At 37.0% G+C, this 19415-nt stretch overlaps 1 protein-coding gene across 1 annotated transcript in view; it reads left to right on the top strand.

Moving 5' to 3' along the window:
• foxp4 (forkhead box P4) overlaps positions 1–9325 on the top strand; it is a 133904-nt gene extending 124579 nt beyond the window's left edge. The window contains exon 15 of the mRNA XM_073825502.1: positions 9178–9325. Coding sequence (XP_073681603.1) covers positions 9178–9325 — 148 coding nt within the window. The remainder of the gene's footprint in view (positions 1–9177) is intronic.
• Positions 9326–19415: the final 10090 nt, after the last annotated feature.

Genomic DNA, 19415 nt, shown 5'->3' with positions numbered 1-19415 from the left:
CATATTGAAAAGCGTTAACAAGTCTTAAATAGGCTAGCAACATGCTACAAACATGCTAAAACATGCTAGCAACACTTAGCTAAGAGCTAAAGCATGCTATTAATACAAATACAAAAGGAAATTGCTGTAACTCATGTATATAATGTTGAATCTGACCCAAACTTAATATTCAACATGCTACAAAAATAATAAAGCATACTAGCAACACTTAGCTAATATGCTAAAGCATGCTAATAATACAATGAAACAGGAAGTTACTCTAACTCAGGCATACAATGTCCAATCAGCCCCAAACTTAACATGTTTGATAAGAATCCTGGCCTAAACACACGCCAATGCCCGTATTCAGTTATAGTCATAGCGCCACCAGCTGGTAACAGGAAGCCACATGTTTAATACTGTTGTGGATGCCTAGCAACATTTTAAAAAAATTCAACAACTGTTAAACAGGGTAGCAACATGCTAGAAACATGCTATAACATGTTAGCAACATTTAGCTAAGTGCTAAAGCATACTCTTAATGCAATGAAACAGGAAGTTAATGTAACTCAGGCATGCAATGTCCAATCAGCCCCAAACTTCACATGTTTGATAACAGTCCTGGCCTGAAGATATCTACATGCCAATATTCAGTTATAGTTATAGCGCCACCTACTGTCAACAGGAAGTGACATGTTTAACACTGTGACACACTATTAGCAACACACTAAAAAAGCCATTGAGTGCTAAACTAGTCTAAAACGTACTCAAACATGCTAGCAACACTTACTTAGTGCTAAAGCATGTTGTTAAAGACATAAAACAGGAAGTTACTGTAACTCAGACATGCAATGTCCAATCAGCCCCAAACTTCACGTTTGATAAGAGTCCTGGCCTGAAGATATATACATGCCCATATTCAGTTATAGTCACAGCGCCACCTGCTGACAACAGGAAGTGACGTTTAATGGTGTTACGGACTCCTAGCAACATAATAAAAAGCGTCAGCAAGTTTTAAATAGGCTAGCATCATGCTAGAATCATGTTAAAACATGCTAGCAACACTTAGCTGAGAGCTAAAGCATGATATTAATACAAAGAAAAATAAGTGTAACTCATGCATACAATGTCCAATCTGACCCAAGCTTAATATGTTTGATAAGAGTCCTGGTCTGAACACAAGCCCATGCCCATATTCAGTTATAGTCATAGTGCCACCTGCTGGCAACAGGAAGTCACATGTTTAATACTGTTGTGGATGCCCAGCAACATTTTAAAAATATCAACAAGTGTTAAATAGGGTAGCAACATGCTAGAAACATGTTAGCAACATTTAGCTAAGTGCTAAAGCATACTCTTAATGCAATGAAACAGGAAGTTACTGTAACTCAGGCATGCAATGTCCAATCAGCCCCAAACTTAATATGTTTGATAAGAGTCTTGGCCTGAATACATTTACATGCCAATATTTAGTTATAGTCATAGCGCCACCAGCTGGCAACAGCAAATTACTTGTTTTACACTAACTTAAGCATGCAATGTACAATTTGCACCAAACTTGACATGTTTGCCAATAGTCCTGGCCTGAAGACATCTAAAAGCCAATATTTTGTAATAGCGCCACCTGTTGGCAGCAGGATATGTCATGACTTACACTCAAGCATGCCATGTTCAAGCTTCACCAAACTCCATATGTTTGATAAAAGCACTGGCCTGAACACATCTGCATGCCAATATTCAGTTATAGGCATAGCGCCACCAGCTGGCAGAAGGAAGATTGGCACATATCAATGACTTTGACATATTCCTCCTACATATTCTGTGTTAATAGCATAGTGCCCACCATTCGCCACCGATCGGCGGTCAGCCCGAGTGCGAGGGCCCTACCATCGCTGCTTGCAGCTTTAATTATTATTATTCTTCTTCTTCTCCAAAATGAATCGCATTTTAGAGGACCTAAACATTCCCGAAAACTCACAAAACTTTGCACACACATCAAACCTGGCGAAAATTTACGTCTGATTAGGGTTTCAGAAGTGGGTGTGGCAAAATGGCTCGACAGCGCCACCTTTAGATGTTCAGCGGTGTGCGCTTTCAGCTGTGATTCACGTACATGCACGGAAATCGGTACACACATGTAACACACCAAAACCTACAAAAAAGCCTCTTGGAGCAAAATCCGGAACCCAACAGGAAGTCGGTTAATATTAATATTCTCAACAAAATTTGTGTCATTTTTGCCATTTTCAGGCGTCGTACTTGAACGAACTCCTCCTAGAGATTTATTCGGATCAACGCCAAATTTGCAGAGTCTATTCTAAAGCCCTTTGTGACGTTAAATTGTGAAGATCTAGAGTTTTCATCAGAGGGCGTGTCTGTGGCGGCCTCGCAAATTTCGATGTTTCGCCATGAAAAAGGAAGTTGCTATAACTCAGGCATACAATGTCCGATCTGTCCCAAACTTCTCATGTGTGATAACACTCCTGACCTGATGACATCTACATGCCCATATTCAGTTTTACTCATAGCGCCACCTGCTGGCAACAGGAAGTGTCATGCTGTACTCTGCAACAAACTCCTCCAAGAGATTTAATCAGATCAACACCAAAATTTGTCAGTCTAATAAAAAGGCTTTAGTGATGTTAAATTGTGAAGATCTTGAGTTTTCGTTGAAGGGCGTGTCCGTGGCGGCCTGACAAATTTCGAGGTCTCGCCATGGATATAAAACTTGTTATAACTCAGCCATAAAATGTCCGATTTGCCTCAAACTTCCCATGTTTGATAAGAGTCCTGGCCTGAACCAATCTGAAGGCAAATATTCTATTAAAATCACAGCGCCACCTGTTGGCATCAGGAAATGACTTGTACCAAACTCCTCCTAGAGATTTAATGATATCAACATTATATTTGGACAGTCTGATCTAGAGGCCTTAGAGATGTTAAATTGTGAAGATCTTAAGTTTTCGTCAAAGGGCGTGTCCTTGGAGGCCTGACAAAGTTTGATGTTTCGCCATGGACATAGTTGTTATAACTCAGCCATAAAATGTCCGATCTGCCTCAAACTTCACATGTTTGGTAAAAGTCCTGGATTGAAGACATCTAAAGGCAAATATTCAGATATTATCATAGCGCCACCTATTGGCAGTAGGATATATCATATCTTGCACTAACTCAAACATACCAAGGTCAATCTGCACCAAACTTCATATGTTTGATGAAAGTGCTGGCCTGAACACATCTACATGCCAATAATCAGTTATAGGCATAGCGCCACCAGCTGGCAGCAGGAAGTTTGGCACATTTAAGTGACTTTGATCTATTTTTCCGACATTTAAAGTATTAAAAGCATACTGCCCACTGTTTGCTGTTTTCCTAAAGCCACCGGTCGGCGGTGAGCCCGGGTGCGAGGGCCCGTTCATCGCTGCTTGCAGCTTTAATTATTATTATTATTCTTCTTCTCCAAAGTGAATCGCATTTTAGAGGACCTAAACATTCCCGAAAACTCACAAAACTTTGCACACACATCAAACCTGGCGAAAATTTACGTCTGATTTGGGTTTCAGAAGTGGGTGTGGCAAAATGGCTCGACAGCGCCACCTTTAGACGTTCAGCGGTGTGCGCTTTCAGCTGTGATTCACGTACATGCACGGAAATCGGTACACTCATGTAACACACCAAAACCTACAAAAAAGCCTCTTGGAGCAAAATCCGGAACCCAACAGGAAGTCGGTTAATATTAATATTCTCAACAAAATTTGTGTCATTTTTGCCTTTTTCAGGTGTCGTACTTGAACGAACTCCTCCTACAGATTTATTCGGATCAACGCCAAATTTGCTGAGTCTAGTCTAAAGCCCTTTGTGACATTAAATTGTGAAGATCTAGAGTTTTCATTGGAGGGCGTGTCCGTGGCGGCCTCGCAAATTTCGATGTTTCGCCATGAAAAAGGAAGTTGCTATAACTCAGGCATACAATGTCCTATCTGTCCCAAACTTCACATGTGTGATAACACTCCTGACCTGAAGACATCTACATGCCCATATTCAGTTATAGTCATAGCGCCACCTGCAGGCAACAGGAAGTGTCATGCTGTACTCTACAACCAACTCCTCCTAGAGATTTATTCAGATCAACACCAAAATCGGTCAGTCTAATAAAAAGGCTTTAGCGATGTTAAATTGCGAAGATCTTGAGTTTTCATTGAAGGGCGTGTCCGTGGCGGCCTGACAAATTTTGAGGTCTCGCCATGGATCTAAAACTTGTTATAACTCAGCCATAAAATGTCCGATTTGCCTCAAACTTCACATGTTCGATAAGAGTCCTGGCCTGAACCAATATGAAGGCCAATATTCTATTATAATCACAGCGCCACCTGTTGGCAACAGGAAATGACTTGTATCAAACTCCTCCTAGAGATTTAATGATATCAACATTATATTTTGTCAGTCTGATCTAGAGGCCTTAGAGATGTTAAATTGTGAAGATCTTGAGTTTTCGTCAAAGGGCGTGTCCGTGGTGGCCTGACAAAGTTTGATGTTTTGCCATGGACATAGAAGTTGTTATAACTCAGCCATAAAATGTCCAATCTGCCTCAAACTTCACATGTTTGGTAAGAGTCCTGGCCTGAAGACATCTACAGGCCAATATTCAGATATTATCATAGCGCCACCTATTGACAGCAGGATATATCATATCTTGCATTAACTTAAACATACCAAGGTCAATCTGCACCAAACTTCATATGTTTGATGAAAGTGCTGGCCTGAACACATCTACATGCCAATAATCAGTTATAGGCATAGCGCCACCAGCTGGCAGCAGGAAGTTTGGCACATTTAAGTGACTTTGATCTATTTTTCCTACATTTACTGTATTAAAAGCATACTGCCCACCGTTTGCTGTTTTCCTAAAGCCACTGGTCGGCGGTGAGCCCGGGTGCGAGGGCCCGTTCATCGCTGCTTGCAGCTTTAATTATAAATGTATCTGACTTTAAAGAAGTGTTTTCTATATTTAAAAGTTAACTATATTTTAAAAAGTAAGGTTGATTTATCATGCTTCTGCAGTCTCAGTAAGGTTACAGAAAAAGAAAGAAAAAAAAAACAATATTCAATACTCTACCATAAAGTTTGAAATCCTTATTTTTATTTTTTATTTTTTTGCTTTTGCTCACAATTTGAATACAACAAATTGTAGATGTAATAGAACAGTATTATTGTGAAATATTATTACCATTCAAAATAACTGTTTTCTATTTTAATACATTTTAAAATGTGATGCAAATCAGAATTTTTAGCATAATTTCTTTGGTCTTCAGTGTCACATGATCCTTCAAAAATCATTCAAATTTGCAGATTTGGCAGTTAAGAAACATTTCTTATTATAATCAATGTTGAAACCAGTAAATATTTAATTTACTGCTTATTTTATTGTAGAAGCCATGATACATTTTTTCAACATTCTTTGATTATTAAATTTAAATTAAAATTAAATTGAAAGTTCAAAGGAATAGCGCTTATTTAAAATCAAAACCTTTTGTAACATTATAAATGTCTTTGTCCAGTAAATAAGTAATAATAATATACAATAATTTATAAACTTATAATAATAATAATAATAATAATAATAAATATAGCTGCAAGCAGCAATTATGGGGCCAAGCACTCAAAGGGGAAAATGAGGAGCTAAGGATGGCAGGAACAGCAGACCAACTGCAACAATAAGTAAAAAGAAGCCATTTTAGGATGATTTTAGTCAAAACAACAGAAAAAAATTTTATTTAATGGCTTATTACGTTTGACCAACAGGTGGCACTGTAGAGATAAAGCCTCAGAATAATTTTGGCATCAAGCCTAAAATTTGTAGAGGCACTGTACAAAAACGGTTTCATCTATCAACATGAAATCCATAACCTTTTGTCAGCACAGTCTGAAGATGATCTGATTCAATTTTGGTGACAATTAGACAAACAGTCTAGGACGAGTTCGAAAAAGTAGGTTTTCAACATGAATTTGGCGGACAGGAAGTTTGGCCAACTGTGGCATAATTGTTATCTATGTTGTCGGCATGACCCAAGGAATATTTTGAGACCAGTTTCATTACAATAGGCTAATGCTATCTACAGTTATTAGCATTTTTGGAAATGTCATAATTAATGGTTAATGAATAGCTTAGTACTCTTGACCAATAGGTGGCGCTGTTACCAAATAGATGTGGTGTAATCAGTGTGAGGTGACAATGCCACATACAAAATTTGGTGCAAATATCTCAAAGTTTTGCAGAGATACAGCTTCAGATGCGCTTTGGCATCTTTTCAGCAAAATCGTTGATGCGTTAAATGAAAACGGTTTTGAATATCGACACGAAATCCATAACTTTTTGTCAGCATGGTCCGAAAATGATCCGAGTCAAATTTGGTGAAAATCCGACTAACGGTCTAGGAGGAGTTCGAAAAAGTAGGTTTTCAACAATAATCAAAATGGCGGACAGGAAGTTAGGCCAATTTTGACAAAATTGGTATCAATGTTCTCGGCCTGACCCAAGGAATATTTTGAGATCAATTTCATTACAATAAGCCATTTTTCACATAAGTTATTAGCATTTTTCAAAATTTCGTTAGAACTTTTGACCACAAGGTGGCGCTGCCACCAATGTTTTTGAGCACTGTCAGGGCTTGGTGCTGAAGACACATACCGAGTTTCGTAACGATATGTCAATGTGATTGGAAAATATAGCATTTTATGACAAAATTCAAAATGGCTGACACCCAAAATGGCTGACTTGGGAAAATTATGGTTGGACTCGGCATGCTTTTCCGAATCTAACGAGACTAGTTTCGAGATTTTTGGCCAAACCATTGAGAAGTTATAAGCAAAAATAGCCAATTTTCATATCTCCTGAACACTAGGTGGCACTGTGACGAAACACTGCAGGTAGCCTCAGGTCATGCTTGTAATAACACACACCAAGTTTGGTCTCAATACTCCAAAGCGTTGCGGATATATGGCCTCACTTCCATTTTTGCACACTTTTCGTAGAATTAATTAGCGCGTTATTTGAGAACGGTTTGTCCAATCAACTTGAATTCCATAACTTTTTGCCAGCATGGTCTGAAGTAGCCTAGAAATCTAGACGCACCCTAGCGGCAGCAAAAATTATTTTGCAGCCAGGTGGGTCTAGACACTCTTAATAGACCTTCTAGCTGCAAAAACCCAAATTGGGTCAGGCCAATCACAACGCGTATAGAGTAGGCGGGGCGGGCTTAACATATGACGACAGAGTTGCGACGGCTGCCACTTGAAAAACAAAGAATGGTCGAACAGCGGTCTTTCGAATCGGCTTTGGCCGCGACTCTGGAGGACTTGGAGTTAAGTTTTTCTTTAAGAAACGAGCAAAGAACGGCACTTAAGTCTTTTTTAAAAAAGGAAGATGTGTTTGGAGTTTTGCCGACTGGATACGGAAAAAGCTTAGACTACGTCACCTTCTTCGTTGCTCTGATTGGTTGAAGCGCTATCCTATTGCGTGCATAGGGATTTTGAGAGACAACCGTTTATCCCGCCCCTCGGAGTAAGCCGCGTCTATGGAGAGTTTCCAGACTAAACATCTTGATGTAAGTCTGGCTCGCCAGGCTAGGTCTGAAGATGATCTGAGCCAATTTTGGTGAAAATCAGACAATTCGTCTAGGACGAGTTCGAAAAAGTAGGTTTTACGAACAATTAATTATAGAAAAAAAAAAATAAACCTTACGATTTTTGAAATTCAGTGTTCATTCGACTCGGCATGACCCAAGGATTCAGAGAAAAAAGGAATTTTACGGTTCAAAAGTTATTAGCAAAAAGAAAGTGAAATTTTGGACAAGTGGTGCTAGAGAGTTTGAGTTAGAGAATCCAAACTTGCTATGGTTAATGTTGAGACTATCCTCTATCAGTGTGCCAAATTATACAAGTTTCAAGCAAGCGGTTCTATGGGCTGCCATAGACTTCAAGAGCGGAAGAATAATAATAATAAGAAGAAATCTAACGGATACAATAGGTGCCATCGCACCTTCGGTGCTTGGCCCCTAATAATATAGCGTAATTTTTATACAAAATGTATGTTATATATATATATATATATATATATATATATATATATTTTTTTTTTTTTTTTTTTTTTTTTTTTTTGGCTTGTAATTATTATCCTTAAATTCTATTCAGACCACTTATCTAAAAATTTAATTTGATTATAATATGCACAATAAATGTTTATAATAATATAATGTCATATAAATGAGATATAATAAAAAAATTCCTTAGTGAATTACAAATAATTAAAAATGTATCTAAATTTAAAAAAGTGTTTTCTATATTTAAAAGCAATTTAACCATAAAAAGTGACATATATTTACAAACTGTTGAAAGGTTCATCTCTCGATTGATTTATCGTGCTTACTGAGATTATAGAAAAATAAAGAAAATAGAAATAAAAGAAAGAAAAAATATTCAATAATCTACCATTCCAAAGTTTGAAATCTGTACGATTTTTAAATGTTTTTATCACTTTGGGTTGCCAAGGATTTATTTAATCAAATTTGGCACTCGAGAAAAAAATTCTTATTATTCTCAATGTGGAAAACAGTGAATATTTAATATCACTGCTTAATATTTTTGTGAAAACCATGATACATTTTTTCAAGGATTGCACCTATTTAAAATAAAAGTATTTTGTAACATTATAAATCTTTAAATAAAATTTAGATTCAATCTACTTTGGCAATACAATTTTAATTACAAATAATTTAAAATTAATTTTAAAATGAATTAAAAATCATTTCTATTTGGACCACTTCACTAAAAATGCTGAATGTATTTAAATAATTGTAATAATCGCAATAATGTTATAAAGAATATAATATCATATGAATAATGTTAACAAACACAACTTTTGATTTTAATAATGAATTAGTTCACTCTTAGTTCATGTTAACTGAAGTAATTCTATTATAAAGTATTAACTAATGAACCTTATTGTAAAGTGTTACCAATATTTGTTTCTTCCTTAGTGAATTACAAATTATTCAAAATGCATTCTAATTTAAAGAAGGGTTTTCTATATTTAAAATAATTTAAAAAAATTGACACGTTTAAAAAGTGTTGCGTATTTAGAGGTTTATCTCTCATTTAATTCATCATCTTTATGAATTATTCTTGGTATTTCTATTTCAGACACCAAGTCCACGTGAAAGAGGAGCCCACTGAGATGGAGGAGGACAGCAGACCCGTGTCCCTCATGGCATCCGTCACTCAAAACCTGAGCATGCCTATTGACGAGCGCGACATGGAGGAGGAGCTTCCCACAGAGGACCTGGAGTAGGAGAAAGTCTTGATGGAGGTGGAGCCCAAGAGCTCTGTCCCTCCCTCTCTCCCATTCGAAGATGTTCAAGTGAGAAAACAAAGATGAAAAACCAACTACAACTTCAAAAACCAAAACAGGGTTAGACCTCATCTGTTCACAACGCAAAAACGTTTTCCCCTCCCACCCTCAGTTTTTTTTTTTTTTTTTCCGTTTCCCCAGTACCTTCAAAAAGGCCCTTTGAGCAGCTGTGCGTTCAGATCCTCCTGTATTCCGAAACATGGTCTGATAGAAACATGGACCAACATATCTAAAGCTACTGAGGGAAACCAAACATCAGTATACAAGCTTAGTTTTTTTCCGAGTCATTTGAGGTTTCTCTATTTTAAGTCTTTTTTAGCTTTAATTTCTGTTCTTTGGGCCTGAGAATACTGCTTTTTCTATGGGATAAATACACAGCGGTGATTTACCTCAGAAAGATGTTCACATGTTTGAAAAAGAAAAAGAGGAAAAAGATGACAAACGCATCTTTAGAATGACTTTCAACCGGATTTTTGTACTCGTTCTACAACTTCAAGGGGATGCTGCAAGACTCTGTAACTTTGCGGTCACACAGGTAAATTCACCACCGCTCTCGACAAAGGCAAAGACTGAAACTGAACGAGCTGAAAGACTGACGACGGCATCCCTGGCCACCTGACCAACTCCTTTTTTTGCTTTTTTTTTTTTTTTTTTGCGTGTGTCCCTCACATGACTGGACTGAAGAAACGGGCGAGGAGGAGATCTGTCTCGAGGCGGCGTTAGCCTCTGATCAGATTGTATCTGCAAGAACGTGTTTTTCCCCCTCGCTCTTTGTCAGACTAAATGTAGTTGCTACCCCCAAAAAAGGCGTATTTCAGGAACTTTTTTCGCTGTTGTTCTCCTGTGGTGCTGTTATGACAGCCAGACTGACATGAGGCTTGTGGAGGACCGGCTCAGAGACTTTATTGACTGTATTGTTGATTATAATATGTGTGCAGTAGCTTTCGATTTCGTTTTACTTTCATAGTCATTTATTTCTAAGGATCAACATTTTTTTTAATTGTGATGTATTTCAGCTGTTGTTTTCTGTTAATGATTGTTTTGTTTCGATTCTCTCATCATTCCAAAAAGGGGTTACATTTTGGGAGAGAAGTTCCAAAATCCTTTATCTACAAATACTAGTGTATTTGCGGATAGCACTTAGCATTAAGCGAAAGTTCCGAAACAGAACCACAGATGAAATCTAACGTCGAAAACCAACAAAACCACTCAAGCATTTCATTCAAGAAGCTAAAACTAAAGAGACAGAGGTGGAATACACATTGCAGGGCTCCCTGTAAGATCCTAAAAAAACAACTTTCCAGTACAGGCACTCATATCGCTCTATTTTTTGTTCGTTTATTTTTCCCAGATTTGCACCATTTGTCTATCAGAGTTTTCTGTAGTAGCCAATTGATACAGCTGCGATACAAAATATTGCTTTAACGTAAAAGATAACACGGTCACGGAATACCTCAGACCACAGTGTTTGCCCCTCACGCTGTTATTACAAAGGGGGATTCGTTCTGTGGCTAACCAACATGGTGACTCTCTCATTATCAGTTCAAAGTTCTATAGTTGCTAGATATATAAAAGTTATTTGCAATTCACTGTGTGAGTAGAAAGTGTCTGATTAGCATGTGAGATTTTCCTTTCACTAAACTATAAAACCCTTCTCAGTAGTGCCATGCCAAATTCTGAGTTTTAATTTAATACATGTTGCTTTTCCCCATTTTACTTTTGTTACAGGTAACCAAAGAGATATTTAGTAAACCAAAAACTCTTTTTTATTTATCGTTTATCTTCTTCCTAAAGAACTGGCCAAAAGAACACAAACACGTCATTTCATATTTAATTTTTCTTTTTCTTTTCTTTTTTTTTTTTTGTTTCCAGTTGAGTTTTTATTTTACTTACACTACAGAGCATTCCAAAAACCAAAGTGTAAAATGCAAATGCTTTTTTTTTTTCTTCAAAAAGGAGAGAACTGTTTAATAAACGTTAACACTAAATGTTAAAAGGCCAAAAAACAAACCGAAAAGGAAACAAAGCAAAAAAAGCAGTATTAGCAAGCCTCTTGCCGTTCTTTAGTTCATGTCCAAGCACTTACGATCTGAGAAAGCAAGCTTTCTAGCCCACCTTGTGCTCAGGCGATTGCAGTGTTGAGAACGCAGTCTACGAACATGCAAAAGGCACTTGAATACAACAAACAAACAGTTGATGTAGGCCTACTTTGTGACACCAGAAGCCAGCAGCATTATGGTTTACGTCAATTACCAGTATTTCACAATTAACACACAGTTCAACGAATACCAAAAATAGCAGGCAAGCTTGCTTGTTGTGCTTACCCTGCCTGTTGAACAGTATTAATAAGGGATGGCTGATCAGACATATTTTAAGCACTGTTTGAGTAACTATTTTCCACTTTTGTTTCGCTTTCAAACGTACCTGGTCTGTATATTCATTTCGAAACACCTTCAAAGAAATAAAACCAAAAATAATGCTACCTCCTTTTAAAAAAAACGGTTCACAAAATAGATAGAGGCCAATGAAAGTCACCTATAGTCATACAAAAGAAACCCTTTTAGTTTTTCATTCATTCTCAAAAACCAAAACTTGTTTGTTTGTTGTTGCGTTCCTCTCGATTCCAAATTCATTAGCATGAATGGAAAGTAACGACACAAAATAAAACAAAACAAAACAAAACAAAAAGATGACTACCTCTCCATTCCCTCCTAAAATTAAAAAAAATCCGAGTCCTGTTAAGTATGAAGCATTAAGTGGTCAACATATTTAAAAGGGTCTACTCCAAATCACATATTCCCCACTTTAAGTGATCTATTAGCATAGTGTCTATGTACAGGTCCTCTGTGCGGAGGCTTAATTGTGTGTTCTAATTCCGCATGCATAATGAGAGGCCAGGCCAATGAGAGCCATCGAGCTGGCCGGTCATTAGAGCGTACTCAATGGGCCAGTCAGTTGGGTGTCAGAAATGATGATAGGCAGAATGCATTAACGCAGGCCACTCTCGCACAGACCCTGCTTCCCAATTAATGCAAAGTGTAGCCTCGTGACGGGCACACACTCACACTCACACAGACCATCCCTGAGAGATCATATCCAGACGCTAAAACGGGCCTTTATTTTTATCCAAATATCCAAAGAGAACCAAGACGGAATTGAGAAACTCACGAACGACTTGCTGCATTCACTAAATGGACTACAATTGTGCTTTAAGGTACACGTGTAAACAAAGCTGTTTTGTAAGATGTGGACTGAAACGCATCAGTGGTGATCGCCATGACTCCTTCGTTACTTTTACACACGCCGTTGTAATGATGTATTATTGTATATTACCGCTCGGCTTTGCTCTCAAGGGCATTCCCTCCTTTTCGTGTTTCCTTTCCTTGTTTTCTTTTGGCTTTTCTTTCTGTTTTTAGCTATTGTAAAGTTTTGAGCTCAGAATTCCTATACTGTATTGCTTATGCTAAAGTGTATGTATTTATCATATTATGTGCTGCAGGTATCATGGTTAAATTTGTTTTCCTTTTGTTTTGTTTGTTTTTGCTTTTGTTTTCCCAGTTTTTCCTGTCATAACACGTCTGGGACGATGATTTTTTTTTAAGTGTATTATCTCGAAAAAAGACAGATTAAGAGTTAGATAAGTGGTTTAGGTAACACACCTGTTTGTATATTTATCTTAGCTAGGTCTATTTTGATACTTTTTGTCTCTGTAGTGCATTTATGCATTTTTAAGGAAAAAAGAGAGAAAACAAACTAAAAAGTTGAACTCATTGTGTAATGATACCTCAGAAGGACTTTTCTCAAAAGACAGGACCAAAACTTCAGAAAAACAATGAAAGAGAAAAAAAAACAATATTGAAGAAAAAAAAAAAACTTGCTTATAAGAAAGAGCAACTTTAAGGTGTTTCTTTTTTTAATCGTTGGTCCTTTATAGGTGCCAATATGTGTACAGACTCCCTTTAAAGTCAAATCATTCCTTTATTTACCATGCGCACTCAAAGCTGTCTCTCACAAGGCAATAGCGCTCTGGATTTGTGAAAAAGTTCTCGGAGGCTCTCAAAAGTCATACAGGCTATTTTTGACCACTGCTTGCCATTTGCTGTGAACTCGGTGTGGCTTTTCCACAGTAGCATACCAAATAAGATTGTGAAAAGGCTTTTAGAAATGCAGTTCATCTTCAGTGACCACCAAAGGGATTGTGGCTAGATGTTTGTGTTCCAAATCAATTCCAAATCTGCCACAACAAATGCGTGACGAAGGTGACGGCAGTAACCACACCCTCACTCCGCCTCAGAGCTCCATTGCCCACTGATGAATAGCTTTGAGCAGCCGTTCTATAGTAAAGGACCCTTGCAGGGGAGCTTTTGCCTGATGGTATTAACTTCTTCGGCCAATCAAATGGAACTACCACTTCGACTCTCCTCTCATTGTATTTTTACGAATGTGTGTACATTTTCAGCAGTGACTTCTATGTACTTTAGTTTCATTTTAACTTCTTTCATTTTTTTTTTTACATTTGTTTTGCTTTTTTTTCAGATGAGACTTGGGGGAGGAATAGGTGATGGCTTTTGAAATGGTATAGAAAATTTAAAAAAGGCAACTAGCCATCCACCTTTGTTGTTCTAACCCCCGGTGACCATGTTTATGCCAGTCACTGCCGTTTTCTTCATGCTGTATAAAAAAAAACACATATATCTGTGTATTTGTAACCTGAATCTTCTTGTGTCTGTCCATGCAGACAATAAAAAAACTGTACAGTAGGTCTAGTTGCATGTAATCTGTACTAATTATTGACAATGGCATTATAAAATGCAATAAAAATACTTATTACACTGTCTGAGGCTGTGCATTGTTGCTTCCTTTATTCCTTTTTTTAATTAATCCTACGATTCATGAATTAAGTCACAAGGAATTTTTCGTCATTGTGAAGTCATCATTCTCAACATTTACTATATGTCCATAATGCTATATTGCTATATGTTTTTTTTTTACAACCTATGATGTGTTTATTGATATTTTATTGAAATATCCTTCTTAAAGTTGTATTAATTTAATTCAATATTCTTTAAACAGACCTGATGGAAATGCCCAATGGAGAAATATACTATTTAATGCACATTACAGTGAGCTAACATATTTTAACTGATGCAAAGTAAATTGCAACCAAAAAAAGAAAATAATAATAATAATAATGCCTGAATAAACATGTTCCTTAAAGGAACACTCCACTTTTTTTGGAAATAGGCTCATTCTCCAACTTCCCCCGAGTTAATAAGTTGAGTTTTACCGTTTTGAAATCCATTCAGCCGTTCTCCTGTTCTGGCGATATCACTTTTAGCATAGCTTAGCATAGATCATTGAATCCTATTAGACCAATAGCATCACATTCAAAAATGACCAACGAGTTTCCATATTTGTCCTATTTAAAACTTGACTCTTCTGTAGTTATATCGTGTACTAAGACCGGCGGAAATGCAAAGCTGCGAGTTTCTAGGCTGATAAGATTAGGAACTACACTCCCATTCTGGCGTAATAGTCAAGGAAGTTTGCTGCCGTAATAAGGCTGAAGCAGGAGCAGTAATACCACGCAGCACATGTGCAAATGCTAAACTAGCTGGGAACTCATTTCTGATAATACTCCGCCTGCTTCGGCCATATTACGGCAACAAACTTCCTTGACTATTACGCCGGAATGGAAGAGTAGTTCCTAATCTTATCGGCCTAGAAACTCGCAGCTTTGCATTTCCGCCGATCTTAGTACATGATATAACTGCAGAAGAGTCAAGTTTTAAATACAACAAATATGGAAACTCGTTGGTCATTTTTGAACACGATGCTATTGGTCTAATAGGATTCAATGATCTATGCTAAGCTATGCTAAAAGTGATATCGCCAGAACAGGAAACGGCTGAATGGATTTCAAAATGGTAAAAATCAACTTTTTAACTCGAGGGGAGTTGGAGAATGAGCCTATTTCCAAAAAAAGTGGAGTGTTCCTTTAAAGGATTACTTCAGTTCCAGAATGAACATTTCCTGGTAATTTACTCACCGCATTGTTATCTAAGATGTTCATGTCTGTCTTTCTTCAGTCTAAATATTAAAAATCTGAAAGAAATTAAGGTTTTTGAGGGAAAAAAATCCAAAATTTTACTCCATATAGTGGACCAAATTGCAGTTTCAGTACAGCTTCAAAGGGTCTCCACGATACCAGTCAAGGAATAAGGATCTTATCTAGTGGAACGATCGGTCATTTTCTAAAAAATAAAATAAAATTGATATACTTTTTAACCACAAACACTTGTCTTGCACTAGCTCTGCAATGCGCAAGCATGTCTTCATGCATTATGTGATCACCTTGGAAAAGTCGCATTCGGGTTTTGCTTTGTTTGTGTACTGGGGTTCAAAAAGGTAGGATAGACCAAAATCTCATTTTGTCTTCCAACATCAAAATCGGCATTTGACTTTTTTGCATGTTTGCATGCATGATTAGTACGTAACGTAAGATCGAGCTAGTACAAGACAAGCATTTGTGGTTAAAATTTATATTACATTTTTCTTATTTATTTTAGAAAATGACCAATCGTTTCGCTAGATAAGAGCCTTATTGCTTGGCTTGGAAACTGCAATGTGGACCTTCAACCCGTTGATCCCCACTGAAGTCCACTAAATGAAGAAAAATCTGATTTCCTCAGAAACCTTGATAATAAATAAAGACATGAATATCTTGGATGGCAAAGGGGTGAGTAAATTAGCAGGAAATTTGTATTCTGGAAGTGGACTAATCCTTTAATCTACTAAAAACATCTCATGGAATAAAATACAGTATACTGGTAGATACAGGTGCAGCCCATTTTGAATTTGCCTTACAAATGTGACCCTGGACCGCAAAACCAGTCTTAAGTAGCACAGGTATATTTGTAGCAACAGCCAACAATACATTGTATGGGTCAAAATGATTAATTTTTCTTTTATGTCAAAAATCATTAGCATATTAAAGGGATAGTTCAACCAAAAATGAAAATGTAATGTTTATCTGCTTACCCCCAGGGCATCCAAGATGTAGGTTACTTTGTTTCTTCAGTTGAACACAAATGAAGATTTTTTTAACTCAAACCATTGCAGTCTGTCAGTCATATAATGGCAGTGAATGGAACCCAAGGCTTTGAGAGTCAAAAAAACATACACAGACAAAACCAAATTAAACCCTGCGGCTTGTGGCGATACACTGGGGTGTTAAGACACAAAACGATCAATCTGTGCAAGAAACTGAACAGTATTTATATCATGTTTTACCGCTGATTTACCGTAATGTCCAACTGTCCTGAGCATGTTCACAACAGCCAGCACGTGATGAAGAGCAAGCAACCGTAACTTCAGTCAATCAGGCTCAGAAGTTGGGAGTCGGTGAAAACACTCCTGGATGAGTTCGCGCAAGCAAACATAATCTTTTTTTTATTTGGTTGCAACAATCAGGATAAGCACAAGTACTATTCCGCATATGCATCTACTATGCCAGAGCACGTTGACACGGAAAACGCCGGCTGTTGTGAACGTTCTGAGGACAGTTGAACATTGCGGTGGATCAGAGGTAAAAAAAAAAAAATGATATAAATACTGTTCAGTTTCTTGCACAGACTGATTGTTTTGTGTGTTAAGACCTCAACGTATCGTCACGAGCTGCAGGGTTTAATTTGGTTTTGTCTCTGTATGTTTTTTTGACTCTCAAAGCCATGGGTCACATTGACTGCCATTATATGACTGACAGACTGCAACGGTTGGAGTAAAAATCTTTGTTTGTGTTCTACTGAAGAAACAAAGTCACCTACATCTTGGAGGCCCTTGGGATAAGCAGATAAACATCAAATTTTCATTGAGATTTATACATCATCTGAAAACTAAATAAATAAGCTTCCCATTGATATATGGTTTTTTAGGACAATATTTGGCAACTATTTGAAAATCTGTGTCCATTTTCCACAAGTTCATATGATTCTTTAGGGTCTTAATAAAAAGTCTCTAATATACTTTGGTTAAAAATTCTCAATAGTAGTGTAAAAAAACACCCTTTTACCTTGTCAAATTCAGCTCTGCAAAATATTAGTTCATTTTATCGCATGGGCCCTTTAAATGCAAATGAGCTCTGCTTGCCCCGTCCCCCTCTGCAAAGGGGTTACGAGCTGTAAAGTTTACTTTAGCCGCATTTAGCCATGTTTATCGGCAAAACTTGCCAACAAGCACATTATTAAGAAAGGCCATTTGCAAAGATGCATAAAAAACCCTTATACTCACTTCTGCTGTGGGTGAAGCTGCATCACGAATGATTCGCACGAACATAGATGCATATGTAGATCGGGATCTGCGCTTTCCTTTTAAAAACGAAAGTAACGTTGTCCTCTGCCTCTTAAGCGGCTCAGATGTCGGGAGTAAATGACGACTGCTATGTTCATTATTACATCCAACAACAGAACACCTCGATCGGTCAATTAGAGTCTTCCTCTGCACCTTTTTCATGTCAATCAACTGTGTTTCGTCACAACGACAAGAAGCTGAGAATGACCTGATTTTAAAAAGGGGATATTACTTTTAAAGATTAAAAAAATACCACTGGGTAGATTGTAGGGTGGTTGTGTACACAAACTGCCAACACACATTAAAAGTTAGTTTTGCATCTGTTGACACCTTTAAAGTTGTCTAAATAAAGTTCTTAGCAATATATATTAGTAATCAAAAATTAAGTTTTGATATATTTATGGTAGAAAATTGACAAAATCTCTTCATGGAACATTTACTTTACTTAATATCCTAATGAGTTTTGGCATAAAAGAAAAATCGATCATTTTGACCCATACAATGTATTGTTGCCTATTTCTACAAATACACCCCTGCTACTTACGACTGGTTTTGTGGTCGAGGGTCACATATGTCCATCTTTGCCATGCATTTGGCAATTTACAATAATAGAAAAGAGAGTCTTCACTTTTCAAACACTGCCAGTCTCTGTGGTGACAGACTGTTGGAGCTTGTGGTGTTTTTCTCACAGACACCCTCAAAATAGTCCATTGTGTGCGAGGTGCAGAAAATATGCTCTCAGTTAACAGCAAGCAAGGGAGGTGGCTTTCCTTTTCTTAAAACATACAACATGTATGTGGCGCTTCGACTTCGGCGTACACATGGGTGATTGAAGCAGAAAGCAGGGGCCTCAATACATCTACAAAGTACTTGCCACTTCGACATATTTAAGAAGAGGAACATTATGTCCCGGTCCATTTGATGTTATTTTTTTTTGGAATGGGGCACAAGAAAAAAAAAAAAAAAGACAGCAGTTGTGTCTTTGTATGCGCTCCATCTATGGTACATTGAGTAATAGGGTAATGTTTGCAATTACCGCTTTGCGTAATAGCATCTAGCTAATCGCCCGGTTGTATAATTTACTGCTCATATTTAATCTCTCACTTTAAATTCTGTTGAGTAAGCTGCAGACTGACTGCCAGAGTAAGAATACAGTAATAGATAAAATATTAGAATATCCATGAGACATCAATCACAAGAGAACAATGCATATTTTCTGCATCGCTCTGTAGTTTATTAGGGACATTAAATATTGATCTTAATAATTAAATGTGACCCTGGACCACAAAACCAGTCATAAGGTAAGTCATAAAGATAAGAGATACAACTATTTGAAAATCTGGAATCTGAGGGTGCAAAAAAATCAAAATATTGAGAAAATCGCCTTTAAAGTTGTCCAAATTAAGTTCTTAGCAATGCATATTACAAATAAAAAAAAATTGATATATTTACAGTAGAAAATTTTCAAAATATCTTCATGGAACATGACCTTTATTTAATATCCTAATGATTTTTGGCATAAAAGAAAAATCAATAATTTTGACTTATACAATGTTTGTAGCTATTGCTACAAATATAACTGTGCAACTTAAGACTGGTTTTGTGGTCCAGGGTCACAAATAGAGTAACAAAAAAAAAATTTTATTTAGTTATTTATCTAGAACAAAAAAAGCAACATTAA

This window comes from Garra rufa, chromosome 20 (genome assembly GCF_049309525.1).
Source record: "Garra rufa chromosome 20, GarRuf1.0, whole genome shotgun sequence".
Taxonomy (NCBI): domain Eukaryota; kingdom Metazoa; phylum Chordata; class Actinopteri; order Cypriniformes; family Cyprinidae; genus Garra; species Garra rufa.
This window is presented reverse-complemented; position numbering and strand designations above follow the sequence as displayed.